The 26,358-nt window shown below is 68.4% G+C and overlaps 10 protein-coding genes across 10 annotated transcripts; 6 read left to right on the top strand and 4 right to left on the bottom strand.

The window, feature by feature from the left end:
* Positions 1–530: 530 nt before the first annotated feature.
* FA09DRAFT_215375 (hypothetical protein) lies at positions 531–2,599 on the top strand. The gene is made up of 3 exons (XM_025739521.1): positions 531–1,253; positions 1,306–1,984; positions 2,038–2,599. The coding sequence occupies exons 1-3, from the start codon at positions 612–614 to the stop codon at positions 2,532–2,534; spliced, it is 1,818 nt and encodes a 605-aa protein (XP_025599968.1). The 5' UTR covers positions 531–611; the 3' UTR covers positions 2,535–2,599.
* Positions 2,600–2,980: 381 nt separating this feature from the next.
* On the top strand, positions 2,981–8,152 carry FA09DRAFT_337190 (hypothetical protein; the record flags this gene model as incomplete). The annotated part of the gene is made up of 5 exons (XM_025743976.1): positions 2,981–4,180; positions 4,239–7,089; positions 7,147–7,271; positions 7,327–7,640; positions 7,696–8,152. The coding sequence occupies 5 exons, from the start codon at positions 2,981–2,983 to the stop codon at positions 8,150–8,152; spliced, it is 4,947 nt and encodes a 1,648-aa protein (XP_025599967.1).
* A 215-nt stretch (positions 8,153–8,367) lies between these two features.
* Positions 8,368–9,250, bottom strand: FA09DRAFT_215344 (hypothetical protein). Its single transcript, XM_025739520.1, has one exon. It carries the CDS (start codon positions 9,176–9,178, stop codon positions 8,582–8,584), a length of 597 nt encoding a protein of 198 aa, XP_025599966.1. The 5' UTR covers positions 9,179–9,250; the 3' UTR covers positions 8,368–8,581.
* Positions 9,251–9,384: 134 nt separating this feature from the next.
* FA09DRAFT_215341 (hypothetical protein) lies at positions 9,385–11,085 on the bottom strand. The gene has a single exon (XM_025739519.1). It carries the CDS (start codon positions 10,732–10,734, stop codon positions 9,646–9,648), a length of 1,089 nt encoding a protein of 362 aa, XP_025599965.1. The 5' UTR covers positions 10,735–11,085; the 3' UTR covers positions 9,385–9,645.
* Positions 11,086–12,502: 1,417 nt separating this feature from the next.
* FA09DRAFT_305576 (hypothetical protein) lies at positions 12,503–15,967 on the top strand. The gene is made up of 3 exons (XM_025740504.1): positions 12,503–13,591; positions 13,651–13,750; positions 13,809–15,967. Exons 1-3 carry the CDS (start codon positions 12,828–12,830, stop codon positions 15,747–15,749), a joined length of 2,805 nt encoding a protein of 934 aa, XP_025599964.1. The 5' UTR covers positions 12,503–12,827; the 3' UTR covers positions 15,750–15,967.
* A 2,447-nt stretch (positions 15,968–18,414) lies between these two features.
* FA09DRAFT_295096 (hypothetical protein) lies at positions 18,415–19,149 on the top strand (the record flags this gene model as incomplete). Its single annotated transcript, XM_025740103.1, has 5 exons — positions 18,415–18,481; positions 18,535–18,698; positions 18,754–18,837; positions 18,891–18,975; positions 19,034–19,149. Coding segments are annotated over 5 exons (516 nt in total), but the record flags the coding sequence as incomplete, so codon positions are not given.
* A 357-nt stretch (positions 19,150–19,506) lies between these two features.
* Positions 19,507–21,096, bottom strand: FA09DRAFT_359095 (DNA glycosylase; the record flags this gene model as incomplete). The annotated part of the gene is made up of 4 exons (XM_025745057.1): positions 20,586–21,096; positions 20,327–20,528; positions 20,028–20,263; positions 19,507–19,975 (listed from the first exon to the last, which is right to left on the bottom strand). The coding sequence occupies exons 1-4, from the start codon at positions 20,978–20,980 to the stop codon at positions 19,507–19,509; spliced, it is 1,302 nt and encodes a 433-aa protein (XP_025599962.1). The 5' UTR covers positions 20,981–21,096.
* A 235-nt stretch (positions 21,097–21,331) lies between these two features.
* On the top strand, positions 21,332–23,203 carry FA09DRAFT_359094 (alpha/beta-hydrolase; the record flags this gene model as incomplete). The annotated part of the gene is made up of 5 exons (XM_025745056.1): positions 21,332–22,036; positions 22,163–22,468; positions 22,529–22,715; positions 22,769–23,056; positions 23,115–23,203. The coding sequence occupies exons 1-5, from the start codon at positions 21,338–21,340 to the stop codon at positions 23,201–23,203; spliced, it is 1,569 nt and encodes a 522-aa protein (XP_025599961.1). The 5' UTR covers positions 21,332–21,337.
* Positions 23,204–23,253: 50 nt separating this feature from the next.
* Positions 23,254–24,397, bottom strand: FA09DRAFT_328474 (hypothetical protein). Its single transcript, XM_025741787.1, has 4 exons — positions 24,105–24,397; positions 23,975–24,048; positions 23,681–23,921; positions 23,254–23,625 (listed from the first exon to the last, which is right to left on the bottom strand). Exons 1-4 carry the CDS (start codon positions 24,370–24,372, stop codon positions 23,330–23,332), a joined length of 879 nt encoding a protein of 292 aa, XP_025599960.1. The 5' UTR covers positions 24,373–24,397; the 3' UTR covers positions 23,254–23,329.
* Positions 24,398–24,520: 123 nt separating this feature from the next.
* FA09DRAFT_215224 (hypothetical protein) lies at positions 24,521–25,841 on the top strand. Its single transcript, XM_025739518.1, has 3 exons — positions 24,521–24,812; positions 25,398–25,491; positions 25,550–25,841. Exons 1-3 carry the CDS (start codon positions 24,565–24,567, stop codon positions 25,790–25,792), a joined length of 585 nt encoding a protein of 194 aa, XP_025599959.1. The 5' UTR covers positions 24,521–24,564; the 3' UTR covers positions 25,793–25,841.
* The last annotated feature ends 517 nt before the right edge of the window (positions 25,842–26,358 follow it).

Here is a 26,358-nt window from a genome sequence, read left to right as displayed (position 1 = left end):
GCCGCGATCGCGGATACACGGTCGTAGCAGCAGTCGCTCTATCGGATCCAGGAGGTGCCGGGCAGGCAAGCAGCCGTGCGAGCGCTGCGACGTGCGTCTCTCCAGCTCTCTACTCCTGCGCCTGAGCATCTGGGATGTCTACCTCTGGTGCAAGGCAGCCTGCTGCGGATCAGCAGTCGCCGCCGAGGTCGCTGCTGCGCGCCGTCGTCGGTGACAAGGGTCTCGCTGCGCTGGTGTCTCTCCTCGCCGGCGGATAAACTGCGGCAGCGTCACTGGGTCGCCACACCCTCGATGCTGTGCTCTGATGGACAGGGATGCGCAGACTGATCTGAGCCTTTTGAACGTCCCTGTGCTGGTTGCTGTGTGCGAGCCGAGGCAGCGTGCCACACGGAAGGCCGCACCGCTGCAGCTTCAGGGTGTTGCGGGTGACGTGGAGGCGCAGCAGCCCGCGGCACAAGGTCAGCACACGCCACGCTCGCGCCCCGCACACGACGCGCGCGGGGCAGCATCAGGGGCCGCTCCTCCGCTCCCGACCACATCCTCCACCCATCCTTCTTCGCGCATCACCCTCCGCTTCTCTCGCTCGCTCCCGCCCTCTGCCGGCGCCGAGCATGTCGGGCCCCAGCCGGCCCACGCTGCAGGAGACGCTGCGGCAGCGCCTGCCCGGGCAGCGCGCGCCGCCCGACCCCGCCGTCGCCACCGCCAACGCCGCCGACCTCACCTACGGCTGGCATGCCGATGCCTCGTCCGACGCCTCCTCTTCTTCGAACTCATTGCACAGCGATGCAGAAGGCGAGCCAGCTGAGCCTCTCGCGCCGCCCGACTGGCGCGCCGAGCGCATGGCCCGCCTCAAGGCGCACGGCGTGGACCTCGACGAGCCGGAGGGCGCGCACGAGCGCATAGCCAGCAGCGACAGCGACGATGCGCGGCAGGCAGAGCGGCAGGCCGATGCAGAGCCAGCGCCTCGCATCCGGCGGCGGCGTCGCAGCTCGTCCGCTGCCTCCTCGGCCTGCTCCTCGGCGAACAGCGCGCATGCGCAGGCAGAAGCAGAGGCGAGAGAGGCCAAGGCGGGAGAGGGATCTGGCGCTGCGCAGCAGGCTGCACCGGAGCAGCCGGCCGCGGAGCAAGCCGAGGCTCGCCCCGACGAAGATCTCATCTGCCGCATCTGCTTCGACGGCCCTTCTGCGAACGTGGCTGGCGGCGAGAGGCTGGGCAAGCTCATTGCGCCGTGCAGGTGTCGCGGCACTATGAAGGTAAGTGCTCGTCGGCGGGACCTCTCAGCCACCAGAGCTGACCTTTGCCCAGTTCGTGCACACCTCGTGCCTCACCTCGTGGCGCATGGCCTCGCGGCGCTCGACGTCGGCCATGCAGTGCGACCAGTGCGGGCAGCCATATCGCTTCCGCCAGTCGCGCTTCGTCGGCTTCGCACAGTCGCCCATTCTGCTCTTCATCGTCTCTGTGCCGCTCTTTCTGATGCTCATCTGGGCCATCGGCCTGACCACCGACGTCGCACTGCGGTCATTCGGGGGCGGCGTCGCGACGGAGCCCGCCTCCTCCCGCTGGAACCTTGTCCCCGGCGGCGACTATCATTCCAACACGTGGATCGACGACCTCGGCGAGGAGAACAGCTACTTCGAGCTGGGCTACGATTCTTGGGCGCAGAGCCGTGCCTTCTTGAAAATGGCCAAGGCCGGCCTTACGCACGTCAAAAAGGGCGGCGTCATCACCGCGCTGGCCGAACTGCAGGGCGACGAGGAGCGCCGGGAGGCTAGGCGCCTCACGCAGAGACAGGCGGAGCGCAGCAAGGTGGCCAAGCGTGGCTGGTGGAGTGAGCTCAAGTGGGTGTGGGCGAATGGCGAAGACGAAGAGGACGAGGTGGATGAGCGCTACGAGGACAGGCATTCGGGCAGCAAGAACCGAGAAGCGCAGGAGGACGAGGACGACTTCACCTCGAGCTCGTGGGCCCAGAGGATTGCACTGCAGTGTAAGTCACTCCTCTTCCTCCATCAAAACGCCTCCGCTCACTCCATCGCTCAGTCAGCTTGGGCTTCTCCGTCGTGGGCGTCAGCTCGTTTCTGACCATGCTGCTGTCGATGCCTCTGCTGCATCTGGGCAACTTCGGTCTCGGGCGCGGCTTTGTGCGCATGACTGGCGGTCGGCGACGCGGCAACGGGCGCGGTGGCGGACAGAACGGCCAGGGTGGCGATGTCGGAGCCATCGCGACAGCCGTGCTGCTCTTCCTCGTCTTCCTCGGCGTCATGCGGGCGCTGCACCTCGTCTACCGCGGCGTGCGCGCCTACACGCGCCGCATGCTCTCGCGCATCGAAGACATTATCATCGACCGAGGCGAGACGGAGGCGGAGAAGGAGGAGCGCAGAGCACACGAGGCGCAACGGGCGCCGCAGCCGGGCCTGCGCGAGCGCCTCGCCAACGTCGACGTCAAGGCCAAGCTGCTCTCCAGCTGGCAGGCGCTGCGAGAGCGCATGGCGCCGGCGCAGGTCCCGCCTGCCGCTGCTGCCGGCGCGGCCGAGTAGCCGCCTGTAGCCGCCTCCTCATGTATTCTAGTCACCAGTCTTAGTGTCACCTGCTTGTTCTGTGATCTGCTGTCGTGTCCTCTCGCAGCCTGAGCATGGTGGAGGAGCGGATAGAGAGCGGCTCACGGAGCGAGTGCGGCGGCAGCACGGCGCGCCGCCGCGCCTCTCTGCTGCACGCCGCGCGCCGCGCGCATCGCCGCGGGGCCCAGCCCAGGCGCTCCCGATCTGCGTGGCCGTGCCTGCATCTCACCACCATCCCCCGCTGTCCTCTTCGCCCACTCGTGTCCACACCTGCGCTCGCCCTCGCGCACGTCTCTTGCACGCTGCAGCGCCGCATGGCTGCGCAGTGTAGCCGCAGACTGCTGATCTAGGGCGCCTCGTCGTCCAGCGCGGCTCTCTCGCAGGGACCGTCCGTGCTCCACCTGGCGTCGGACACGTCGGACACCATGGCCGAGCCTCAGGCGCAAAGCGTCGAGGGCGCCGCGCCGGCGCTACGTCTCGCCCGTCCGACGCTTCCACACCTCAACAAGTCGCTGCCATCGCCTGGCGGTGCGTCTGACCTGCCCGAGCAGCCGCGCACGCCCGTGCTTCGCTTCGACGCGGCGCAGGGCACGCCGTCCGAGGGCAGCGAGACGAATGCGCCTGTGCCGCGCCGGCCCTTCCATCGCAGCTTGACGGCGCCGCTGAGCGCGCGGCTCGGCGCACTCAAGCATCCGGGCGGAGGCGTGGGCTCTGAGCGGCGATCGGAGCGGGCACGCGGCAAGCAGCCGGAGCGGGACCCTGCGGCAGGAGGCTCTGCCACCGGCCCGAGTCAGGGCAGCAGCACGCCTACGAACCGAGGCAGCGAGACCGGCGCAGCAGAGACTGGCGTGCCTCTGCCCGCCGTCGCTGCCGAGCATGCTGCCTCGCCCGGCGCGCAGCCCGATAATTCCCTGCGGCACGCAATGTCTGCGCCGGCTCATCTCGGCACTGGCCAGCCGAGCACCAGCACCGACACCGAGCGCCTGACGACGATGGCGAGCTACTCCAGTCTCGTTGCCGACACTCTGCAGCTGCCGATCACGACGCTGCTGCAGGTCATACCTCCGCACCTGCTCGATCCCTCGCACGAGCGGCTCAGCGCCATGAGCCTGCAGGTGCCTGTCGCCAGCGTGGAGGCGCTGCTGGAGGCGTGCCGCACCCTCAACTGGCTCTGCGCACGGATGGGCGGGCCAGATACGGGACCGAACGTCCGGGCTGATGCGCTCTCCGGCGAGGCGCCCGGCGTCACTGCTGCTCAGAGCTTTGCTGGTGCCGCTGGCCTGGCGCAGCGCGCCGCTGTGGCTGCCGCGAACGTCGGCGGGGTTGCGCCGGAGGAAGTACCGAGTGCTACCGTCGAAGCGCAAGTCGCCAGCTCGAGCAGCGGCTCGCTGCAGCTCTCGAGCACCTCGCTGGCCTCGCTGAGTCTGCCGGCCGACTTTGACATCCTCGAGATGGGCCAGCGCGTCGCCGACGTCGTCTCGGGCCAGGCGGCAGAGAACGGGGTGCATCTCGTCCTCTACCAGGGCGGGAATGTGCTGGAGTCGACTGGCTCAGAGGCAGCCGCAGTGCGAGCAGGGATGAGCGTGAGAGGCGACGAAGGGGCGGTGCGCTTCGCCATGGTTCATGTGAGTGCAGGACCTGCCAGACGTGCCCGTGCGGCCAGGCTGATGCGATATCGCCCAGGTACTCTCTCGCACAATAGCCTCCGCTCTCACTGGAGCCACGATCGAGGTCGGCATCCACATCGACAGGGCCGAGTCGGCAGAGACGTCAGATGGCAGCGAGACGCATCGCTATTCCCTGCATGTGACGCTCAGCCAGCCGCATGCTGCCGGCGCAACCTCGGCATCGGCCACACTGCGCCACCCGCCGTCTGCACAGCTGCTGCACGACACCGGCGCTGGCGTCGAAGTCGAAGAGCTTCAGCTGGGCCCAGACGACGTCTTATCAAGCAGGATACGCCAAGTCATCCGACTGCCTCTTGTCGCCGGTGCCGCACTCGTCGAAGCGGCGCATCGAGATTCGGCAGAGACTGAGGCTCGGCAGCGCTTTCTGCCAGCCCTTGAGCTGGCCGAGGAGCCGTCTGCCTCGGAGCTGGCGACCTTTGCCGCCAAGGAGCTCCGCGGCAAGAAGATCGCACTGCACGCTTCTCCGACCAGTGTCTTTGCTCGGCACCTCTCCGAGACGCTCGCGAGCTTCGGCTGTGAGACTGCGCGGTTGCCACTGGAAGGGGCGCTCCACGACTCGGAAGAGCGGCTTTGGACGGGCCCGGGCTCTGGCGAGGAGACGAACGCGCCGCGGACAGCTATCGCACTGTCCGGCAACAAGCCGAGCCTCGTGCACTATCCCAGCGACGTCGGCATGGGATCGCAGATCACAAGTGCGCCAGGCGGCCGCAGTGCCGCGCGCTCGGGGTCCGAGACCGCGGTGCTGGACCCGGTCACGGGCGTGCCCGTTGTGGTGCGCTCTGATGCCGCGCCGAAGGGCGATAGCGCATCAGAAGGACCTAGCGCGCTAACAGCACCGCCGATGACCCGCAGCGGCAGTCAGATTGTGCCGTTCAGCTTCATCATGATCGACGACGACATCGACACGCTGCAGCGCGAGCTCCTGCGCATGCGCTCTGCCATCTCGCTGCTGCACTCCGCGATGGACTCGAGTCAGCGCGGCGCAAGACCAGCACTCCGACGCGGCCCGCCGTCGTCGAACCGCCAGGTGAGGCGGCTCGTTGACGAGGACATCGCCCTCAGCGGGCGGAAAGCAGATGCCGCACCGGCGGCGGAGCGACCGAACGAGGACGAGGACGACTCGACGCATGCGATCATCTACTTTACTAGCCTGCGCAACTTCCGCATGGTGCGCGATGCCATCCAGCCCATCGTCGAGTCCGCGTCGACGCAGGTGGCGCCGCTGCCCGAGGTCATCGTTATTCCGCAGCCTGCCGGCGTGCGGCGGCTGCTGACGGCGATGCACACGGCAGTGTACAAGCCGCTCGTGGATCCCTTCTTCTCGCCCATCGCTACGAGCCCGCTGTCTCCAGTCACCGCCTCGCGCGCGGCGGGCGGTGCCGGCTGGCAGACGAGCGGAATGCCCTCTCCGGGCATGGTGCCTGGACGATCGCTTGGCGCCGACGCACCGCACATAGCGGCGCCGGCACCGCTCCGCAAGGGATCGAAATCGCCGGACCGCAAGCACGGTCTGCGTCTTGAGCTCCCTCCGCCGCCAACGATGATCAGTGCGCCTCTGCTTGCAGCAGCCCAGCAGGAGCCCACACCACGACAGGTCAAGCCCGCCGCCGCCGCCGCTGCCGCCACAGCTCCTGCTCCTGCTGAGCGCAAGCTGGCGTCTGCTCCGTCAGATTCCGTCAGCCACGGCAGCCAGCCGGTCGCCTCGGAAGGCTCGCAGCCGGCCAGCATGCCGGCTGTCGTCGCGCCTGGAGCTGCATCCGCTGCTGGCGGGATCGCCGCGGGCGCGCCGGCGAGCCCCATGCCCTTCGACGCGCTCGGCTACTTCAGCGAGACAGCGGCACGCATGGGCAGCCGCGGTGCGTCGGGCATGGTGATCCAGAGTCCCGACGGCCGGCCTGCCGGCATCTTCTTCCAGCCTGCCACGACATCCTCGCACGGTAGCCGCACGCCGGCCTCGCAGCGCAGAGGCAGCGGCGAGAACGTCAGCCAGGCCGGCGTGTCTTCCAACGGCGGTGGCGCGGCTTCAGATGGCGGCAGGCGAAAGTCCGAGTCGAGACGAGGCACCGGCGATGCCACCGACGTCACTGCGACACCCCGTACGACACGCGAGACACACGCGTCGTCTGGCCGAGGCTCTCGTCGGAAGACGCAGGGCGCCGGCACGGACGGCGGCGCGGCGGCGAGTGATTGGGCCTACCCTGCTGGCAGCCTCTTCTCGCCGCAGGTCGGCATCGAGAGTGTGCTGGCTGGCTCCAAGCCGCCGCTCGCGACCCCGCTCGACGAAGTCGCCCGCTCCAGCGCGGTGTGGGACCCCAAGCACGTCGGCATCGTGCCGTCTTCGCGTCTCTCGGGGGCCTCTGCCAAGGCTCCAAGTGTGGCAGAGGCCGGCAGTGCGCCGCAGCCGAGCGTCCACGCAGCCGAGGCTGCCAGCAGTGCTCCTGCATCGGCGCCGGCCCCGGCTCGCGAGGCCGCTCCGGAGCCCAAGTCGCCACCCAGGATCAAGCTGCCGCGCCGCGAAGGCGTCAGCGTCGCCCCGCCGCGCAAGACTGCCAAGGCTACTGCCCCGCAGGCGACATTAGCTGAGCCTGCAGGCCAGCATGCTAAACTGTCGCCCACGTCGGCCACCTCGCCGGGCTCGCCGACACTGCCCCTGGAGGCGGCAGCGCACGCGCGGCAGTCCTTTGCGTTGCCAACGCAGCCCGTGCCTCGCAGGCCGTCCGCGCAGCCGCAGTCTGGTCTGCTGATCGGAGCTGGCTTCGCGCCTACCGTGAAGAAGGGCGGTGGTCCAAAGCGGGCGCCCGTGCGCGAGAAGGTGCTGCCGCCCATCAAAGTGCTGATCGTCGAAGGTGCGTGACGTCGGGGCCAGGCCTGCGCGACGCTCAGCTGACACTCTTAGCACACAGACAACCCCATCAACTTGCGCATTCTGACCAAGTTCATGACACGCAAGGAGATTGCCTTCGATGTCGCGCGCGACGGTCGCGAGGCGGTGAACAAGTGGCAGAGCGGCGGCTTCCATCTCATTCTCGTGAGTGCCTTGGGAGCTGCCTGGTGCACAGCAGCTCACGCGCCGGGCTCCTCAGATGGACATTCAGCTGCCCGTCATGGATGGCATCGAGGCGACGAAAGAGATCCGCAAGCTCGAGCGTGCCGAGAACATCGGTGTGGTGCCGTCGACGCCGCCAGCGTCGCAGGCCGGCTCGCAGAGCAACCGCGAGCTCGACGCGCCGCCGCCGCTGATTGCCACACCGATGTCGCCGAACATGGCGGCGCAGACGCCCTTCCGCGCCTCGGTCATCATCGTCGCCCTCACGGCCTCGGTGCTCAACTCGGACAGGGTCGCAGCGCTCGCGGCCGGCTGCAACGACTTCCTTAACAAGCCGGTCAACCTCAACTGGTGCGTGCCAGCGTGCTGCCGAGTGACATGTCAGCTGACGCCACTCTACCCTCAGGCTCGAGCGCAAGCTGTGGGAGTGGGGCAGCATCCAGTACATTGTGCTGTCTGGTCAGCTGCGCACCAGTGCTGCGCTGCCGCCCGGCGCTGCGGCACGCGGCCAGTCGGCGCTGGCGGCGGCGCGCGAGAGCAGCGAGGTGCGGCGAGGCTTTGGATCGGGGCCCGATGCGCTGGCGAAGCGCGTCGCCTCGTCGCTGCACATCAACCGCCGCTCGTCGCCGGCGCTGCCCAGTCCGAAGAAGTCGGTCAAGCTGGCTGCAGCGGAGCCAGCTCCGGCTGCGGCGCCTGTCATCAACGTCAAGGACATCGACACGCAGCAGGTCTCCGAGGCCACGCCGACGGTCGCGTCCGTCCGACAGGGCTTGGCGGAACAGGCTGCGCTCGCCGTTACGGAGCCCGACGCTGTCGCGCCTGAGCTCGCTGATGCTACTGCCGAGCCGTCTTCCGAGAGCTGAGCGGCGAGCGGTTGTCCTTCCCCCGTCACACATGCAAGCAGCCCCTGTGCACCGGCGTGTTCTGCTGCAGCGCTCTGAGCGCGGAGCGTGCCTGGCAGCGGGAGTGACACATCTCGCGAGCTCGCCAGGGCAGCCCGAGCGGCAGCCTGCACTCCAGTCGCTCTTCTCAGATTCGCCTGTCGACGACATTTCTCTTTCGCCGAGCCGCAGCGGAGCCGTTCGGGGCGTGCTGGCAGACGCCGGTGGCCGCAGCGTGCCTGCTGCTGCGGCTAATCAGCGGAGGCGGGGAAATGCACGCCGCAGCAGAGGCGGCGCCGCCGAGCTGCGCTCCGCATGTCCCATCCTTTGAGCTTCGCGGAGCTCGCGATGTAGCGCCACCATGCCGGCTGTGCTTCCGCCGCTTTGGCGCAGGAGAGACAGACGGTTCAATCAAGAGGATTCAGGCTTGCGCACGTTGGTGCGTGACTGCGGGAGAGTGGTGAGGCTCACACGCCAGCCGCTGCTGGCCTGCGTCTCACCAGCAGCGCCGGTGATGAGCGAGAGAAACAGCCGCTGCTTCTTGCAGCCGGTAGCATGGGCACGAGGCCAACGCAAGATCTGCAGTATCCGGGTCATCTCCAGGTGGCGCTTGCATGCTCGAGCAGGTGGCGCCAGGTGGGCTTTGCGGCCAGGACCCCAGGGTAGCCTGCATGTGCGAGGGCAGGCAGGCAATCCTCGGCTACCGGCGAGGCGTCTCAGAGGCAAGTGAATGCTCCGTCGAGGGAGAGCAAGCCGGGCAAGACAAGCGAGGCGGAGAGACGTGTGCTCAGAGACACGGGCTGCCCGGAGCGCCACCATGCCGCATGGTGCGACGGCTGCTTCTGCTGCAGCGCGGCAGGCGCAGGTGTGCCGGCAGCGGACGCGGCGTCTCCTCCTTCTCGCGCTTCTCTTCGGCCGCCGCAGTCTGCGCTTATGTCTGTCTGCAACGGCCGTGCCTGGCAGCACGCACCTGTCGCCCGTTCCCCGCTTCAGGCGGCGCCTTTGCATGAGCAGCGAGCGAGCGGACGGCCATGCGGCATCCTGCGGTGGCTGCAGCGTGCAGGTGCAGCCGCGGCAGCGGTGCAGAGGGGCGTGCTCATGGGCTCACCGCAGCGCCGGCACCGGCTTCGGCACCGACAAGGACCGCTGCGTCCTGCGTGCAGCCGCCAGGTGCAGCCGCAGCCGCAGCAGGCTGTGCGTCTGCTCTGCTGCGGCAGCCGGAGTAAGCGGATGACCGGCGCGTCACGCATCCTGCACGCAGGCCGCGTGCCTGTCACACCCGCCTCCGACCGACGGCGCCGCGTCCCTCCGACTCGCCTTGCCTGCCGCCGCAAAACTGCCTCAGCCAGCGCAGAGGCTCGGACTCGGACAGGAGATTTCCGCAGGCAGTTTCTCCAATCTCTGGCCAGTTGGCGGGGCCGTCAGAGCGCAGCAAAGCCGCACGGCGGCGGTGTTGCGGCCGACCCTCGCAGAAGTCACGCGAAGGTCAGCCCGCTGTGGCGCGGTGCCGCGCGAGGCACCAGAGCGCAGCAAGAGCTCGGCGAGACCAACACCGCGAGACCAACACCCGCTGCCGCCCGAGACCAACACCTGGCGCCTCGCCGCGTGCCGCGCACCGCCGCTGACGTGCCCAGGCCCGTCCTCCGCCTTGCGCCCAAGACCGGGCCGCGCGCGTCGCCCTCGTCTCGCCGCGACGTCAGCGTGCTCGCAGGCAGATCGTCGATCTCGGCGCTCGCCAGACCCATCGCCAGCCGTCCCGAGATTCGCCATGACCCGCTCGCGCAGGTTTGGCGTTCCTCGGCGCTCGCTGTGGACGCTCGTTGAGCACGTCGCGGCTCCTCTTGCTCGCTGGCGAGAGGTGACACGGAAAAGGAGAGGATCTGCAAGCTGCCGCGAATGTCCGCCATGCCGCTCTGCATGCTGCTCGCCTGGGCGGCGAGCGTGCGACCGGGACAGTGGGGCGGGCGTGGGAGAGGTGCAGCTTGCAGGTGGCTGCTGCTTGCTGCAGCTCGCAGCCCTGCAGCGCATGGCCTCGCAGCGGCATGGAGCGACCACGAGGCGGGAGCTTGAGCCCAGCACGGCGGAGGCAGCAGCAAGCAGCGAGACAGCAGCAAGCAGCGGGCCCGCTGCCGCAGCTTGCCCGGCGCTGCTGCATGCACCTCAAAGCTATCTCTGCTGCCTCGTCCTCGTCTTCTGCCGAGCCGCGCCCTCCCGCAGCTGCGAGCTGCGAGCTGCATGCACACGTCTTTGCCCGACTCCGGCTGCGCTGGCGTGCGGGCCGAGCCGTCGGCGCGGCGGGCGCGGCGGGAGACGCACGCGCAGCGCGGCACGCCCTTCGCACAAGCCATGTCGCCCGATTCGCGCCCGCAGAGGAGATGTCTCGTCCAAAAAGCCAGCACCTTTCCGCTCATGGGCCCCTCATTCAGGCGCGCAAGCCTCGCCTCGGCGCAACTTTGGCCTGGACCGTGGGCTCTGAGCAACGTTCTTCCCCCTCGAGAGCGCAGTCGCACGAAAGCAAGCGGCGGTGGCTTGCGCCTGAAGAGGCTCCGACATACGCGCGCCATGCTTCATGCTCGCCGAGGCTCCGGGACACTCAAATTCATCCTTCCCGGCCGGAGCACGCACATTTCTCGCTGCGAGCATGTCCGTCGCCCGTCGGCTAGCGGACAGCAGCCGCACGCCCCAGCACCAGACCGCGGCGCTCCGCGCTGGCGGGCCGGGCGTGTGAGGTGATCTATCGTGGCACGATGGCCGCCGCCGCCGGCTGTCTGGGATGGTGTGCGAGAGCGAGGTGCAGCGGGCGTGCGCTGGCACTAGTCGTGCTTCCGCCGTCACAGTGTCGCAACCGTCGGGGACGTGCGTTGCCAAGCGAGGTGCAGGCCCGGCGTCCCGCCATGCTCCACCGCCGTTGCATGACGCCTCCGAGCTGTCCAACCGCCGTGCGGAGAAGATCCCACCTGAACGCTGGCTGGCAGCGACCAGATATTCGGATTTCTCCTCTGCTGCGGCGTCGGCTGCGCGAGAGCCGCTGCGGCGAGCCGCGGCTCGCTGTTCGACGGATGCTCGGCCAGCGGTCGGCCCGGGGGGCGTGGCGGCACACGCGCTTCCGCTGTGCCGCCGCCGCTGCCATGCTGCCATGCGTGCGAGCTGCGCCTTGCTGCCCAGCCTGCGGTGGATCTGCCCGCTCTGCGTCGCTTCCGGCACCGGCCGCACCGCTCGAGCGCCGCGTGTGCTGCGGCTGTGCTGCAAGCTGCTGCATCTCCCGCAGCCGAGTGACGAGCCCGAGAGGCTCTCCCGTGCCGCTTCCGTGTAGCGCGGCCGTTGGCGGCGCAGCCGCTGCAGCGTTGCGTTGTGTTGCGTGCTGCAGCGCGAGGCGTGCTCCTCCTGCACTGCCCACGCGCTGGCAGCCCACGCATCCACCCGCTCGGCCCTCCGGCGCCAGCGCCGAGCGGCGAGCGCCATCTTGGGGCCCACGAGGGCGGCGATCAGCGCGGGAGCGGCTCCGCATCGCCTGATCGTGCCGGAGGGGGCACGGGCGTGCGGCTGCGCATGCCTCGGCGCGTCACGCCTGCGCCCGCGACGATCAGGCGCCGCTGCCTCAACAGGCACGGCGTGTTGCGCCTGCTGCCGCGCGCGGCCGGGAGAAGCAGGATCGACGCTGCAGCGGCCCGCTGTCGCTGCACCGTGACACGCTCTGGCCCTCCGCCTTGCTCTGCGCGGGCGGAGCAGGCGCGGCGAGAGCAAGAGGGTCCGCCGAGGTGTTGGTGTGTTGCTCTCCTGCGCGCGCGGCGCGTGGGCCCGCCGCCCGCGGCGGCGCGCCCTTCTCGCCCTTCTCTCCTCGGCTGCGGGCCTGTCCGCTGCAAATGCAACACCACCGCCGTGCGCGCGCGCGTGTCCCGTCTGATGGGCCGCCGCGCCCAGAAGCGGACGCATGTGTCCTGATGCAGGAAGGTGCAGCTGCGTGCAGCAGGGTGCAGCTCACAGCACGCAGCGCCGCCCGCCGGCGCCCTGCCGCAGCCGCACGCTACCTCAACAGCGGGTGATGCGATGTGGCGGCGGGCGGGCGAGGACGCTCCATCGGGCAGCGCGCGGCTGCGAGAGGGCGGCGGTGTTGGAGGCGGCGCCTTGCGCGTGTGCCTGAGGCCAAGGTGCAACATGCGGGAAGCAGCACACACGCACGCCGCCCGCATCCGCGTCCGCATCACGCAGGTGGCTGCGACAGAGTGCGGCCGCTGGCTGCGCGCGCGGCACCTTGCTGTGCCGCGGCCTGCTGCTGTGCTCTCTCTGCGATCAAGTCACTTCCGCTGCAGCCTCACCTCACTGCTCCCTCTCGCACCGGCCGCCTCCCTTTGTCGATCCATACTTGACGCTGGCCCTCTCTGCTCCTCCTCCACCACCTCCTCCTCGCATCCACCTGCGTCTCCCTTTATCCTCGTCCGCGCCCCGCCGCCCACTCCCCTCCACCCTCCTTTGTGCCTCGTGCATCGCTAGCGCGCCAAGTGGCTCCTTTCTCCTCCACGCGACACCGCCCACTGCCCACCGCCCACCGCCCACCGCCATCCGCCATCCGCCCAACGCACAGCTCTCTCCCTGCGCCGCGCGCGAGGGCCCATCGCCCAGCCGCACCTCATAAGCGCAACCCCACACCCTCTCCTCCATGACCGCCCTCCTCTCCTCACCCATGGAGCCCCGCATGCGCTTCGACTCGCTCTTCCAGGCGCAGGCGTCGCCCAGCTACGCGCACGACGAGCTGCCCGCCGAGTTCGGCGACCGCTCCTTCGGCTCGTCGATGAGCCTCGGCTCCTCCTTCGAGCTCTCGACGGCCGGCAGCGCGCACGACCTCGCCGCCCGCGTCTCGCCGTCCACCTCGTTCACCACGCAGATGCGCCTCGTCGCCGCCGCCGGCAGCAGCAGCGCCCGGCGCGGCGAGCAGGGCCGCCTCGGCGCCGCGCTCGGCACCGTGCTCAACACCAAGTCGCCGCACCTCGCCGCCAAGCTCAGCTCGCCGTACTACATGGACATCTCGCCGCAGCTGGCCGCATCGTCGTCGGCGCTGCGCAGCGAGACGCCCGTGCGCCGCTCCAAGGGCTCGTCGGGCAGCAGCGGCGGCCGCCGCACGCGCGAGTCGTCGCCGGTGCTCGGCGCCCTGCCGCCGGGCAGCGCCATGAAGGAGGACACGCCGCACGGCGACGCCCGCAAGCCGGCGTCCGGTGCCTTTGCGCCGCCCAGCGCCGGCGGCTCGCTCGGCCGCCTCTTCGGCACCGAGCTCTCGCTGAGCAACGCGCTCAGCGACACGGACAGCAGCCCGGACAAGGAGCCGCCGATGAAGCGGCGGCCAGCGTCGCTGCCTCTCGGCGGCGGCGAGAACCACTCGCGTCCGAGCATCCGCTCCGCACTGGCTCCGTCGGGCTCGTCCATCGGGTATGTCGCTGACGAAGTGTCGCTGGCTCGCGCTCTTGCTCATCCCTTTGTCCACTCAGGCGGCGGCCGAACCTCATGAAGAGCATGACGCAGCAGCCCGCCTCCTCATCAGGCGTGCCGGCGCGGAAACGCGCCAGCCTCGAGGCCCTGCAGCGCAACGTGAGTTCAGCAGCCCATGTCGCTCAGCGCAGGCGCTGATGCCTCTCTTCACGCACAGTCCGACTCGCTTGTGCACACCCTCGGCGGCGTCCACGCCCGCAGCCGCTCGCACTCCGCGGAGTCGACCTCCTCTGAGCTCAAGCCATCCACGTTCAACGACCAGCGCCCCATGCACAGCCCGATCCTGGAGTCCCCACCAACTTCCGCCATGGAGCAGGGCCTCGGCTCGTACTTCTTCGACCCGCACTCGCCCGAGCACGCGCCGGCCGCACCTTGCAGCACCGCACGGCGGCCGAACCTCTCGTTGCATCTCTCGTCCTCGCCCAACAGCTCGCCTGTCAAGCAGCAGCCGCGACCGGCTCCGCGCAACGCCCTCGGCAGCCGCGTCTTCGAGAAGACGGCGTCCTCAGCGGTGCTGCCGACGTTCAGCCAGGCGCTCGGCATGAGCGGCGCAGGCCCGGCCAAGTCCTCGCTCGGCAAGCGCGCCAACCCATACGCTCGCCGGCCGGCTCTGGCGCCCATCGTCAGCGCCACCATGGGCGACTGCGACCGCGCCCTCAAGTCCGCCTACCCCGTGCTCGGCAGCAGCCAGGCGTCGCGCCTGACTGCGCCGGCACCTCGCCGGTCTATGTCCGCCGCCGACCACTCCGGCGTGCTCGGTCACGACCGCCGAGCCAGCAACGGCAGCGGTGGCGAGCGGATGATGATGCTCGCCGCCGACATGTCCTCTCCCGACGGCGAGCGGCGCTTCCCGCCCGGCTTCGATGCGAGCGGCTCGCCCATCGCCTCGTCGGCTCGCCCGCGCGCACGCCCCGCGCTGCTGCGCCAGACCAGCAAGGACGACACCTCGCCGCTCGGCTACGGCAGCAAGCGCGCCGCCGAGGACCGCGGCATCAGCCTCAACGAGCCGTCCATGGCTGGCTCGCCGAGCTACGGCGCCGAGTGCATGCCTGGCTTCGGCGCGTCGGAGCGCGAGGGCAAGGTGCTGCCGTGCTTCACGGCCAAGGCCGACGGCCTCATGCGCATCTCGCCCGCCACGCTCGTCGACGTGCTCGAGGGCCGCTACCAGGATGAGATCAAGGACTATCACGTCATCGACTGCCGCTTCGGCTACGAGTACGACGGCGGCCACGTGCCCGGCGCCATCAACCTCAGCACCATCGAGCGCGTCAAGGCGCACATCCTCACCGCCGGCCAGGGCCTGCACGCCAACCAGCCGCTGCCGCTGCGCACGCAGAGCGGACGCTGCGACGGGGATGGCAACCGGCGCAAGACGGTGCTCATCTTCCACTGCGAATTCTCCTGCAAGCGTGCGCCCTCGCTGGCGCTGGCGCTGCGCCACGCCGACCGCGCGCTGCAGCAGGACTACCCGTCGTGCCACTTCCCCGAGCTCTACATCCTCGAGGGCGGCTACTGCGCCTTCTTCAAGGCGTTCCCGACGGTGTGCCAGCCGCAGCGCTACGTCGAGATGGACGACCCGACGTACTGCGACCAGCGCTCGTCGGAGATCAGCGGCTTCCGCAAGCAGTTTGCGCCCAAGCAGCCCTTCAACCGCCACCGCTCCTTTACGTTTGGCGAGCGCGTCGTCAGCACCGAGGGCATCCCACTCGGCGCGCCCGGCTTCGGCCAGACACACACGATCTGCGAGGAGGAGAGCTCCTTTGAGGACTCGCCGAGCGCTGCTCAGGCACATGCGGCCCGCAACAAGCGCCCGCTGCTGCAGCCGGCGTCGAAGCCGGCGCCCTTTGGCTCGTCGCAGCCCGCGTCCTTTGGCGCCGCCAACGTCGGCGACACGAGCTTCGGCAGCTCGGTCGGCGACTCGTCCTTCGAGGAGGGCCCGAGCGACAGCCCCTGCGCGGTGGCTGCTCGCCGTCCGACTGCCTTCAACGTCGGCGCCCTCGCCGACTCGCTCGACACGCCGCGCCAGACGCTCTCTCGCGGCCTCGGCGGCCGCGTGATGCAGCGCGCCAACACCTCGGCCAACGTCCTTGGCCGCTGAACAGCCGCCTCCTTCTCCTTCTCCTCATTCCCTGGCTTCATCTCATGATACCCACCCCAACTGCATTGGCTCCTACATTCATTCGCTACCCACCGTGCCTCATCTTGTCGCCCGCTCCGCCGCGCCCCTGCGCGGGTCTATTGGCGGACGTGCTCTCTGCGCCGTCCTGTGCTGCACCTACATTGTCTACACTGTGAATCAACGCCGCTATTGCAACCTGCCTCTGCAGTGTTTGGGACTCTTTGGCGACGCCGACCGCCGGGTAGAGGAGCTTCCGCGACGGCCGCCCGGCTGTCCTGCGCCGTCTGCACCCGCTTCTCCCGCCCTTCCCGTGCGGCGCCATGGAGTGTTTGTGCCGCTCGGCGCAGTCTTGATGCAGCTTCTCCCTGAGCCTCGGGCCATGCTCGAGCCGCCGCTGAGCTGGAATACCCGCGTTCGCTGTCCTCGAGCGGCGCGCAACGGCGGAGCACGGGCGGGCTCGGCGCGCGACATGCGCCATCCCATGGCACCGCGAGCAAGCAACACGCGCGCATCCCCCACCCAGCGCCTGCCTTCCTGCAAGCCCGCCCACGCCGGCAGCAAGCAGGGGGCAGCTCAGCTCAAGATGATGTACCGGCCGAGCTTGAGCGCTGCCCGAGCACAAGACGGAGCTTCATGCGCCTGCGATATACGACATGCGGCTCCGCTGCTTCCGCAGGACACGGCGGCCGGACGTTTGATGCGGGGCCAGCCCTCTGCGTGCCGAGGACGCAAGACAAGCAGGACCCTGCTCCGCCTCCCATGCTCCCTCACCCCACAGGCCACCCCTCCGACTGCACCCCGCAAGCACCTCTCATACCTCGATGCGTGCACCTCTCGCATGTGCGCAGGCGGCACTGCTGCTCGCCGCATTCTGTCTGGCGCATCAGCAGCAGTCGGGCGCCGAGCTCGACGCCGATGCCGACGTCGATGCTGGCGCACCTCCGCTGCTGCTTGGCCACGAGGCGCTCTCGGCGCGCATCTCCGCCGAGCGCGAGGCCCGGCGCATGATGCCGCAGACGAGCAGCGCCGGGAGCAGCAGCCTGAGCAGTGCACGGCACCAGCGGCGCAGCTTCATCGCTGCGTCACTTGATAGCGTCGATGGCCCGCTCGTAGGTACCTCGGCCGCCTGGCATGTGCCCGGCGAGCTCGGCCACGGCCACACGCACGCACGCCGAGCTGCGGCCCGCAGGCGCGCCCTCCTGGCGCAAGCCACAGCCGCCGCCGCAGCCGCCGATGCCGCACAGCCGCGCTCCCTCGCCGCCGGCGCCGTGCCGCCGCTGCCGCCGCTCCTCTTTGCCCGCCATCTGCTCGACGAGCATGGCGCCTTGGCGTGGCACGACGACGACGCCGCGTTGGCCGAGCGCGATGTTGATCCGGCCGCATCGTGGCTGCTCAACGCCGTCGTCAAGGAGGCCCAGCCGCTGGCCGAGGGCAGTGCTGCCATGCAGCAGCAGTCCGATGCAGCGCGCCAGCTGTGGGACAAACACAACAACCAGCCGCAAGCACAGCCTGAGCAGCAGGACACCGACTGGGATGAGCAGCCCGAGAAGCAGGATGCCTCGCCGCCGCCGGATCAGCACAGTGCGGCGCCCGAGCCCGAGCTCGACCCTCCGACTGATGCGCCAGACGCTCCTCCGGCGGAGAGCAGCCAGCCACCGGCCGGTGCCTCGAGCGCGCCTCCGCCGCTGCAGACCACAAGCGTGTCGGCCTCGAACAAGCCAGCTGCGCCGGCCATTCTGATCGCGCAGGAGGATGACGATGACTCAGAGGCTGATGCAGAGGGAGAAGACGAGGACGGCGATACCGTGAACGGCCAAGATGGGTCAGCGGAAGACGGGCAGGACGGCCAGGATGCCTCAGGGGAAGACGGAGGGAACGCCAATGGCGAGGACGCGACTGGAGCTGACGGCGAGGACACGGAGGACCAGGATGACGACCAGCAGGACTCAGATGGAGAAGTCGGTACTGAGCTGCCGGTGGCTGTGCGAGTCATCAGCATGGACCAGCAGCGTGTCGCTGCGTCCACAGCCGCGTCCAGTTCGCGCACGGCGGCGCCGACTGCCAAGGCCTCGTCTTGGCCACGCGGCTCGAAGGACGCAGGCAAGACGTGGAAGCTCTCGCCCGATTTCAAGGACTTCTCAGAGTTCAAGATCCTGCGCTGGTCGAGCGGACAAAGCAACAGCCAGGTCCTGCGCAAGGGGCTACCTCCTTATGCGTACGCCAAGCCGGCAAAGACCGGAGGAACAAAGGCACAGGGAGTCAGTGGTGCCACAGGTCCCACCACAAACAGCACACCAGATCAAGACGGCGGTGAAGTGTGCGCCGCTGGCGGAGAAGACGACGAGGAGGAAGAGGAAGAGGAGCCAGAGGAGCCTCAGACCACGAGCCCCGCTACTGCGACAGGATTGGTCGGCGATCTGCTCGGCGGTGTGCTGGGCTCGATCTTGACGCTGCGACACGAGTTCAGTCCGGCACCGCAGCGACGACAGATCGAGGCGCTGGACCGGCCCATCGGCTCCGTCTTTGGCGTGACTGTGGCGCAGGGCAAGAGCGTCATCGAGACGTTCTATCCTGCAGGTGCGTCGAGCTTGCATCAGCGATCTCCTGCAACTGTCACTCACTGCTCGCTCTGCGCGCTGCAGGCTCGTCCAACCCCGGAGGCACGCCTGTTGGCGGCTCGCAGTTCTACGCGTTGACGCCCTTTGACCTGCGTCGGTGCCCAGCCAGCCGCCTTTGCAGCACGTCGCTGACCCTCGTGTCACAGGTCCTGCGCTGACGGTGACGCTGGCGTATGACGTCTTTGTGCCTGCGTCGTTCGAGTACGTACAGGGCGGCAAGCTGCCGGGCCTGTACGGCGGGCGCGAAGAGTGCTCGGGCGGCGACGAGGCGGCCGACTGCTGGAGTGCACGCTTCATGTGGCGCACCGACGTGAGTGCCAGCGCTTCGCTTCACAGGGAGCTCATCTGACGCTGCTGCGGCATAGGGCGAGGGCGAGGTGTACCTCTACGTGCCGCAGGATCGCCAGGATCCGTCCATCTGCGACGTGCCGCCAAAGTCGGTCTGCGACGTGAGTTCTGCCACGCAAGCACGGCAGCGCCGCATCTGATCCCCCTTTTGCAGTCCTCCTACGGCGTCTCGCTCGGCCGTGGGTCGTTCCACTTCACCCGCGGGGCGTGGACCAGTCTCTCACAGACAATCTTCCTCGGTGCGCGAGATCGTGCGGGTCGAGTGTGCATGTAGACGCTGACGCCACATCGGACCAGGCTCGGGCACCAAGCCCGACGGCTCGATCCGCGTCAGCGCCAATGGCAAGCAGGTGCTGTCGTTCAACAAGGTCCTCTACCCGTCAGCGCACAAGGGTCTCTTCTTCTCCACGTGAGGCAGCTGAGGTGTGATCATGGCACGATGCTGACACGCGAGGCATCGCAGCTTCTTCGGCGGCCACGGCCCGTGAGTACACCTGGCGCACGACTTAGAGCCGTGACTCACCGTTCGCCAACTACTCACAGGGACTGGGCCACGAAGAAGAATCAGGCGCTGTACTTCCGGTGTGTCGAGTGCCGCTGCTTGCCTGCTCTGCGCGTGCTCATCCTCTCCGCACGCCGCAGCAACTTCTCCGTCAAGGTCGTCAAGTAATGCCCCGTTCTCACCCTGCCGCAGACGTCCGTATCTCTGCTATAGATACATTCGGCACGGTCGCGCTCAGTCCCAAAGATATATACCCAGCCAACCCCCCTCATGCCTGGCTCCTCCGTGCGCGCTTGCTTCTCCGCTCGCCCGCGGCACCGACGCTAGACTCGCGCTTGAGCTGATCCTCTGCGTCCGGCTTCTCCTCCGTCTCCTCCTCCTTGGCCTCCTCTTTGGCCTCAGCCTTGACCTTGCGCGCCTTGCCCTTGGAGAGCAGCCCAGCGTTGCGCAGTGCACAGCCATTGAGCGCTGGCCGTCCGTCGCGCAGCGCGCGGGCATCCTTCGTCTCGCTCTCCTCGTCGCCGCTGTCTGCCTCCTCCTTCTTCACGCCCTCCTCCTGCTTGACGCCGTTCTCCTGCTTGGCGGCAGGCTCCGGGGAGGTCGAGGGAGTGCGAATCTCGTCCTTGACCGTGGCGAAGCCCTTGGCGGAGCAGTTCGGGCAGCGCTTGCCGTGCGAAATGAGCAGCACATGCAGGCCGTACTTGAGGTCGTCGGGCACACGCGACGAGAGGTGGTAGCTATGCGTGGCATCAGCACCGCAAGTGGAGTAAGTCGCAGCAGGACACTCACTACGTCTGGTCGCGCGTCGCCTTGTCCGGCACCCAGCCGAGCGCCTTGCAGAGGCGCCACACGTGCGTGTCGACGGCCATCTCGTCGTTGCCGATGCAGAAGGCCGAGCAGCAGCTGGCCACCTTGGGGCCCACGCCGTTGAAGGCGACGAGCTCTTCCATCACTTGCCGCGATGGCGCGCCGTGCAGGTGGTCGAGCGAGAGCTTGCCGTGCAGCTCGAGGGTGCGGGAGAGGATCTGGGAGAGGCGCGAGAACGACATCAGCTGCTGCGTGGAGCGAACACCACGAGTACCACTCACGCCTTGGATGATGCCGGCCTTGCGGTCGTGCAGGCCGCCGCAGCGGATCGTCGCGGCGAGCTCGGCGTGCGGCGCATCGAGCAGCGCCTGGAAGTTGTTCTTGCCGTACGCCTCGACCATGGCCTTGTGCGCGGCAGTGCTGTTGCGCGACGAGGTGTTGCACGAGAGGACGGTGCGGATCAGCGCATCAAGCACGTTGGAGCTGCACGGCGCGCGTGTCAGCAGGCAGCGAGGCACAGCGTCTCCAGCAAGGCCTCACACATTGCCGCAGCCGCCGAAGCTCTCCTCCTTCTTCTGCGCCTTCTTGCCCGTCGGAATGGCGCGGTAGCCGTGCGCGTCGGCGAGCAGCTGCGCCACTTCCTGGCAGTCCTGCGGCGTGGGGCGCGCCCACGTGGGGAAGGGCCCCTCGTCGAGCGAGGCGCGCAGCGAGGCAATCTTCTTCTCGGCCGCCTTTGCCTGCGACGCCGGCGTCGAGGCGGGCGTCTTCTTGGACGGCGACGGCGTGCTGGGCTGCTCGGCCTTGACCTCGCGCTTGACGCTGCTGCGCGTGGCCGAGCGCGGCGCGGCCGGCGGCGGCGAGGCTGATGAGCCGGCCTTGGTGGGCGTGGCGGCGGCAGCGGCGCCGCGTGTGGAGGTGCGCGAGGCGCGGGGCATGGCGGCAGCGGCGACGGCCTGGAGCGCGGGGCGGAGCGGCGTGAGGCGGAATATGGTGGTGCTGCGGATGCGTGGGTGCGTGTGCAGCTGCGTGTGTTGCTTGTGGTGGTTGTCGAGAAGCAGGGAGGAGCAGCAGCAGCGGCCGGCGGCGCGGTGCGGCAACGCCTCGACGTCATGCTGCGCGTTTGGTCAGCGGCGCGGCTGCGAGATGCGGGCGGGCGGGTGACTGCTGGAGAGCGTGGGAACAGCGGCGCACCCGCCTCGTGCGCTCCCCTGGCCTCACGTCAGGGCCCACGCAGCGTGCTGCGCGCTGCGCCGGGCCATGCTCAGCTCCTCCACCACCCACCTGCACCCACCATGGCGCGCACCCACGCCCGTCTCGGCCTCGCGCTCCTCGTCGCGCCGCTCGTGCTGCTGCTGCTCGGCGTCGGCCTGCTGGCGCACCAGCCCGCCGCGGCCCCGCGCCTCGCCGCCCTCTGGCCGCTGCGCACTGCTCAGCCGGCGCGCCACAGCGGCGCCGCCGTGCACACCTTCACCCTCGCCTCGTCGCACGTCCACGAGCTCGGCGGCCGCCGCTCCGCCTCCTTCAACGCCTCGGCCGCGCCGCTCGCCGCACTCGCCGCGCTGCCGCAGCGCCCCGAGCCGCTGACGCTGCGCTCCTACCGCGCCGACATTACGCGCCCGCGCAACGCCCGCGCCCACACGGCCGCGCGCCTGGCCGCTGCAGCCCACGTGCCCGAGCTTGAGTGGGAGACGCTCTCGATGCCGCACCCCAACATCAGCGACCGGCACACGCTGCGCACGCTGGCGCGCATGGCCGAGATTGCCTACTACGCGCCCAACGACACGAGTCTGCCGCACGGCGGCTGGGTGCCCGACGCCGGCTGGAACATCAGCCAGAGCTTCGGCTGGGCCGACGACGGCATGCGCGGACACGTCTTCATCGACCCCAAGGCGGACCCGCACGGCAAGGACATCGTCGTGCTCGCCATCAAGGGCACCAGCGCCAGCGTGCTGCCCGGCGGCGGCGACACGGCCAAGCGCGACAAGGTCAATGTGAGTGGCCGGAGGAGCGGGGGGCAGGGGAGAGAGGGGGGCATGGCAGCGAACGTGGTCGAGTGCAAGGCTGGAGCGCAGCGTCTGCTGTGTCCCTGGCTCGGAGCTCACGCCGGCATCTCACAGGACAACCTGCTCTTCTCGTGCTGCTGCGCGCACGTCGGCTGGACATGGCGCTCCGTCTGCGACTGCTTCGGCTCGTCGGACCCGCCGCCGTCGCACACGACGGACGTGCCGGAGCCGACCGACGGGCCCTGGGGCGCATCGGCGGCGCGCAAGCGTGCGCAGGTGGCGTGGGGCGCCGACCCCAAGGCGCCGACGTGCTCCAAGCCGTGCCTCAGCACCGCGCTCGTGCAGAAGTCCCTCTACTACCCCGCCGCGACCGATCTCTTCAACAACGTGTCGTATGCGTTCCCGGACGCAGACATCTGGGTGCGTCGAGTGTAGCGCCGTGGCACTTGCTACATGCTTATCGCCCGCTCATGCTCACAGATCACCGGTCACTCGCTCGGCGGCGCCATTGCCTCGCTGCTCGGTCACACGTTTGGCGTGCCCGTCGTGACGTTCGAGGCGCCGGCTGAGCGCATGGCGGCGCAGCGTCTGCACCTGCCCATGCTGAGCAAGCACGCGTCGTCGGAGCACATCACCAACGTGTACCACAGCGGCGACCCCATCCCCAGTACGTCGCCTCCGTTTCCTGGCCCTGCAGCACCGACTGACGGCGTTCTGCAGTGGGCGAATGCGTCGGTGCAGCCTCGTGGTGCGCCACGGCCGGCTTCGCAATGGAGTCGCGCTGCCACACGGGCCGCACGGTCCTCTACGACACGACGCGTCTGCTCGGCTGGAGCTCCAACATCCTGACGCATCGCATCGCCAATCTCATCGACGATCTCTTCGCCACCGACTGGGACGAGCTGGTGCGCGGGCGCCAGAAGGACAAGAATCCGCCGCCGATTCTGGACGATGAGCTGGAGAAGCTCAAGGCGGTGCCCAAGACGATTAGCGAGAAGAAATGCACCGGTGCGTAGAGCAGTCTAGACGTAGACGCGCAAGTGGCTGACCCGCTCCACTTGCTCAGACTGCACCGGCTGGAAGTTCACCGACGACGAGCCGGACAGCATGCGGCCCAGCCGCACGCGTCTAGGCCTGCACGAGGACGACTTCTGATGGCCCAGCCGACGCTCCCTTATTCGCCTGCGGACCCTACTACCTGTCTCCAGCGACTCCTATCTGTACACCACACTACCTGTCACATACCCATTGGACCGCACACCGCTCGAGCGACAACGCACGCTATGATTGCGCCGCTTCTGCCTCCTTCTGTCCCGCGCCCTCAGTGTGTGCTGCCAGCTCAGCAAGCCAGCTCTCGCAGACATGGTCGCCAAGCGTATCGCTGGCGATGCGTCGTCGCGCCGCCGCACGCTCCTCGTCCGTTGCGTCGGCGTCGAGAGCGCGTGCGAGCTGTCGCCCCAGCGTTGTGGGTGCGGCGTCGAAGGTGGCAGCCGAGGAGAGGTAGGAGAGCTTGACTTCGAGTGCGGCTATTGTGCGCGCCTTGCTGGGCCGCACTGTCGTCAGGGTAGGAGAGACGTCTGGCGAAGGTGGAGTCAGTCTTTCGGCGGAGACGGCTGCCTCTGCTGCACGTACCGAGCCGATCACACAAGTCCATCAGCCGTCGCTGCACGAAGTCAAGCGCTCCGAAGCGGCCCACGTCCTCCCACTCCGTGTCCTCATCCACCAGCTCGACGTCCATCTGCCGCGACTTGTCTTTCTGTCGTGCCGAGGCCTCCTTCATCGAGGCGTTGTGCTGCCGTGCCAGCTCGGCGCCGCAGAGAGAGGCACAGCGCTCGAAGAGATCGTCTGGCGGCAGGTAGGGCAGCTCGCTCCACTGCAGCGCGGGTCAGTGGCCTGACAGCACGAGAGAGCCGAAGAGGTGCTCACGGGCTGTAATGTTGAGAGAATGGGCAGCAGGAGGAAGAGTGGGTCGATGGGCGCAAGCAGATGCAGTGCGCCGTCTGGACAAGAGCAAGTCAGCCACGCCGCGGCGCAGCACCGCGACGGCTACACGCACCGCGCACCACCTCTCCCTCGCCCAGCAATGCCGTTGCAGGCGTCTCAGCCTCCTCGTCGGGCGTGAGGAACCAGCTGCGCGCGCCGCTGCTGGGTGCGATCTTGAGCAGCTCGAGCAGCTGCGGCGTGCCGGGTGCGGCAGGGTGCGGCAGGTAGTAGGCTGGCTGCGAGTGTCGCGGGTGCGGCAGCAGCAGAAAGGTGGCATGCGATGAGCCTGCTTCTGCCAGCTCGCACAGCGGAGGTGCGGCGAGGAGGATGCGGCGCGACATGATAGCTGGGAGATGGAGGTGGGAAGGACGGACGTGGGGAACGCGAAGAGGCTCGACGCGTGAAGCCTTCGCGGCACGGCGCGTTGGCCGAGTGCCGAGCGTGGAGCAACGGCCGCGCTAAGCTCTTGCCTCGCTGCTCTCCTTCTCACCTCCACCATCTCCGCCTCCTCGTCTCCTCGACACACAGCAATCATGTCATCACATCAGCTGTCGATGATCTCCTCGCTCCCGTTCTTCTCGCTTCCATCTCTCCTGCCGCTGCTCCTGGCCGCCAGCTCGCTCTCCTCTCGCGCCCCACGCGCCTTCGCACAGCGCATCTGCGTCGCCACGAGACTGGACGATGAGGCTACGCGCGAGGTCGAGGAGGGCGATGCGAGATGGAGCAGGACGCGGAGAGCGAGGATGGAGAGGCTGGAGGTGTGTGAGGAGGACGGAGAATGGTGAGTCGCGCTTGAGCTCGCACTGCGGGCGCAGGAGCCAGCCTGCTCGATATCGCGAGGAACACCGGCGAGAGCGCAGGCCATGCTCGTCCCTTCAGGCGTACTCATCACTGTTCTCTCGCACGCCAGTACTCTGCAACTTCCTTCTCTGCCACTTCCTGCACGCCAAGGCGCTGGACCTTCTGCCTCGACCTCCACATCCGCTTCCTCAAGCAACAGCAGTGCCGGCTTCGGCGGCGCCGACGCGCGCGCCGCAGTGACGATTCGGCAGACGACGAACGTGACCCTTCTATCTGCTTCTGATGCTGCGGCGCTGGAAGACGAGGACGGAGATTGGGCCGCGTGGGAGAAGGAAGGGACGAGCGATGCTTTTGGGGTCGAGGCATCGAGGAAAGAGAGGCATGAGACGCGGGAACAAGAGGCGAAGGAGCATTCGACTGAGGCATTGTTTGCGCTCGGCTGGCGGTGAGTCGTTGGATCGAAGAAAGGCTGAGCGAAGCGGGAGCAGCAGAGGCCCGCAGGTCGGCAAGGTCGACATGAGCTGAGTTGAACGACTTGCTGATACGCCCTCCTCGCGCATCACAGGCCATTGCACACCTATCGGCGACACGGTCTGCGCTTCCTGCTTCGAGACGACGGCGCGAAAGGGCGGTTCGAAGTTTGCGTCTATCGACTCTACGTGCGTACAATCTTGATCCTTTGCGGTTCCCCACACTGATACGACTCGGCTCGAGCAGCACGAAGACCTCTCTCTCCCCTCACCAGCGCCCAACACTCTGATCGTGCATGCTCGAGTCCTGCACTCCGTAGCTGCTGCCGCGACTGGCAATGCAGGGACAGCGACGCCTACGCCGGCTGGCGCAACGGCAGCGACGGGCGCAGCTACTGCGACTGCAGCGGTTCTGGACTCGGGCATGCGGGAGCTAGAAGGGCTGGCCAGGAGGTGTGCGGGTGTTTGTGTGTTTGTGAGAGATGAATGATAGGTCATCTCTGCTCTTGATTGTGCTGCGCAGGGATGTGAGTGGGAAGGATGCGACATGTCGACGCTGGAGAAGGCGGAACAGCAGGTGAGCCTCGCTCGCTCGAGCCAGAAACGGTAAGGCCAGCAGGGTGATGCCTCTGGGCTTGCGCGAGCGAGGCACATGGGCCAAGCGGGTGGTCGATCGGCAGCGCGAACTCCGCAAGGCTGTGCGTGGCAATATGAGAGTACCCTGCCGAGGAGCGCCATCCCAGAGTCCCGAGAAGGAGCCAGACATTGATCTCTCCGGGCTGGCGAGTGCAGATGCCGGGCCTCTGCCTGCGCTCTGACAGCGCAAGAGCAGCACGAGCTCCCGTGCTCGAGCGAGCGAGCCGTACAAGTAAATCAAGAGGAATCATGAAGGAAGTCTGCAGAGGCTGGCCAACGGCCAAGGAGACAGACGCTGAAAGCTGGGCAGTCGACTTGAGATGCACAGCACGAGGAGCTCGCCTGCGCGCGGCGTTTCGGCGCGTTTAGAAGCAAGATTGTGCGTCGCTGAACGCTTGAGAGCATCTTGACCGAGGCACG

Source organism: Tilletiopsis washingtonensis (genome assembly GCF_003144115.1).
Source record: "Tilletiopsis washingtonensis strain MCA 4186 unplaced genomic scaffold FA09scaffold_5, whole genome shotgun sequence".
In the NCBI taxonomy this organism is placed as follows: Eukaryota; Fungi; Basidiomycota; class Exobasidiomycetes; order Entylomatales; genus Tilletiopsis; species Tilletiopsis washingtonensis.
The sequence above is the reverse complement of the archived record's forward strand: the minus strand, read 5'-3'. Positions and strand labels throughout refer to the sequence as shown.

Coding starts and splice junctions, on each gene's coding strand:
- FA09DRAFT_215375 (XM_025739521.1), top strand. CDS start 612: ATGTCGGGCCCCAGCCGGCCCACGCTGCAGGAGACGCTGCGGCAGCGC. Junction 1,254..1,305: donor GGTGTCGCGGCACTATGAAG/GTAAGTGCTCGT, acceptor ACCTTTGCCCAG/TTCGTGCACACCTCGTGCCT. Junction 1,985..2,037: donor CCAGAGGATTGCACTGCAGT/GTAAGTCACTCC, acceptor TCCATCGCTCAG/TCAGCTTGGGCTTCTCCGTC.
- FA09DRAFT_215344 (XM_025739520.1), bottom strand. CDS start 9,178: ATGCAAAGGCGCCGCCTGAAGCGGGGAACGGGCGACAGGTGCGTGCTG.
- FA09DRAFT_215341 (XM_025739519.1), bottom strand. CDS start 10,734: ATGGCGCGCGTATGTCGGAGCCTCTTCAGGCGCAAGCCACCGCCGCTT.
- FA09DRAFT_305576 (XM_025740504.1), top strand. CDS start 12,828: ATGACCGCCCTCCTCTCCTCACCCATGGAGCCCCGCATGCGCTTCGAC. Junction 13,592..13,650: donor CCGTCGGGCTCGTCCATCGG/GTATGTCGCTGA, acceptor TTGTCCACTCAG/GCGGCGGCCGAACCTCATGA. Junction 13,751..13,808: donor TCGAGGCCCTGCAGCGCAAC/GTGAGTTCAGCA, acceptor CTTCACGCACAG/TCCGACTCGCTTGTGCACAC.
- FA09DRAFT_328474 (XM_025741787.1), bottom strand. CDS start 24,372: ATGTCGCGCCGCATCCTCCTCGCCGCACCTCCGCTGTGCGAGCTGGCA. Junction 24,049..24,104: donor CGAGGGAGAGGTGGTGCGCG/GTGCGTGTAGCC, acceptor GCTCTTGTCCAG/ACGGCGCACTGCATCTGCTT. Junction 23,626..23,680: donor GGACTTGTGTGATCGGCTCG/GTACGTGCAGCA, acceptor CACCTTCGCCAG/ACGTCTCTCCTACCCTGACG.
- FA09DRAFT_215224 (XM_025739518.1), top strand. CDS start 24,565: ATGTCATCACATCAGCTGTCGATGATCTCCTCGCTCCCGTTCTTCTCG. Junction 24,813..25,397: donor TGTGAGGAGGACGGAGAATG/GTGAGTCGCGCT, acceptor CGCGCATCACAG/GCCATTGCACACCTATCGGC. Junction 25,492..25,549: donor TTTGCGTCTATCGACTCTAC/GTGCGTACAATC, acceptor CGGCTCGAGCAG/CACGAAGACCTCTCTCTCCC.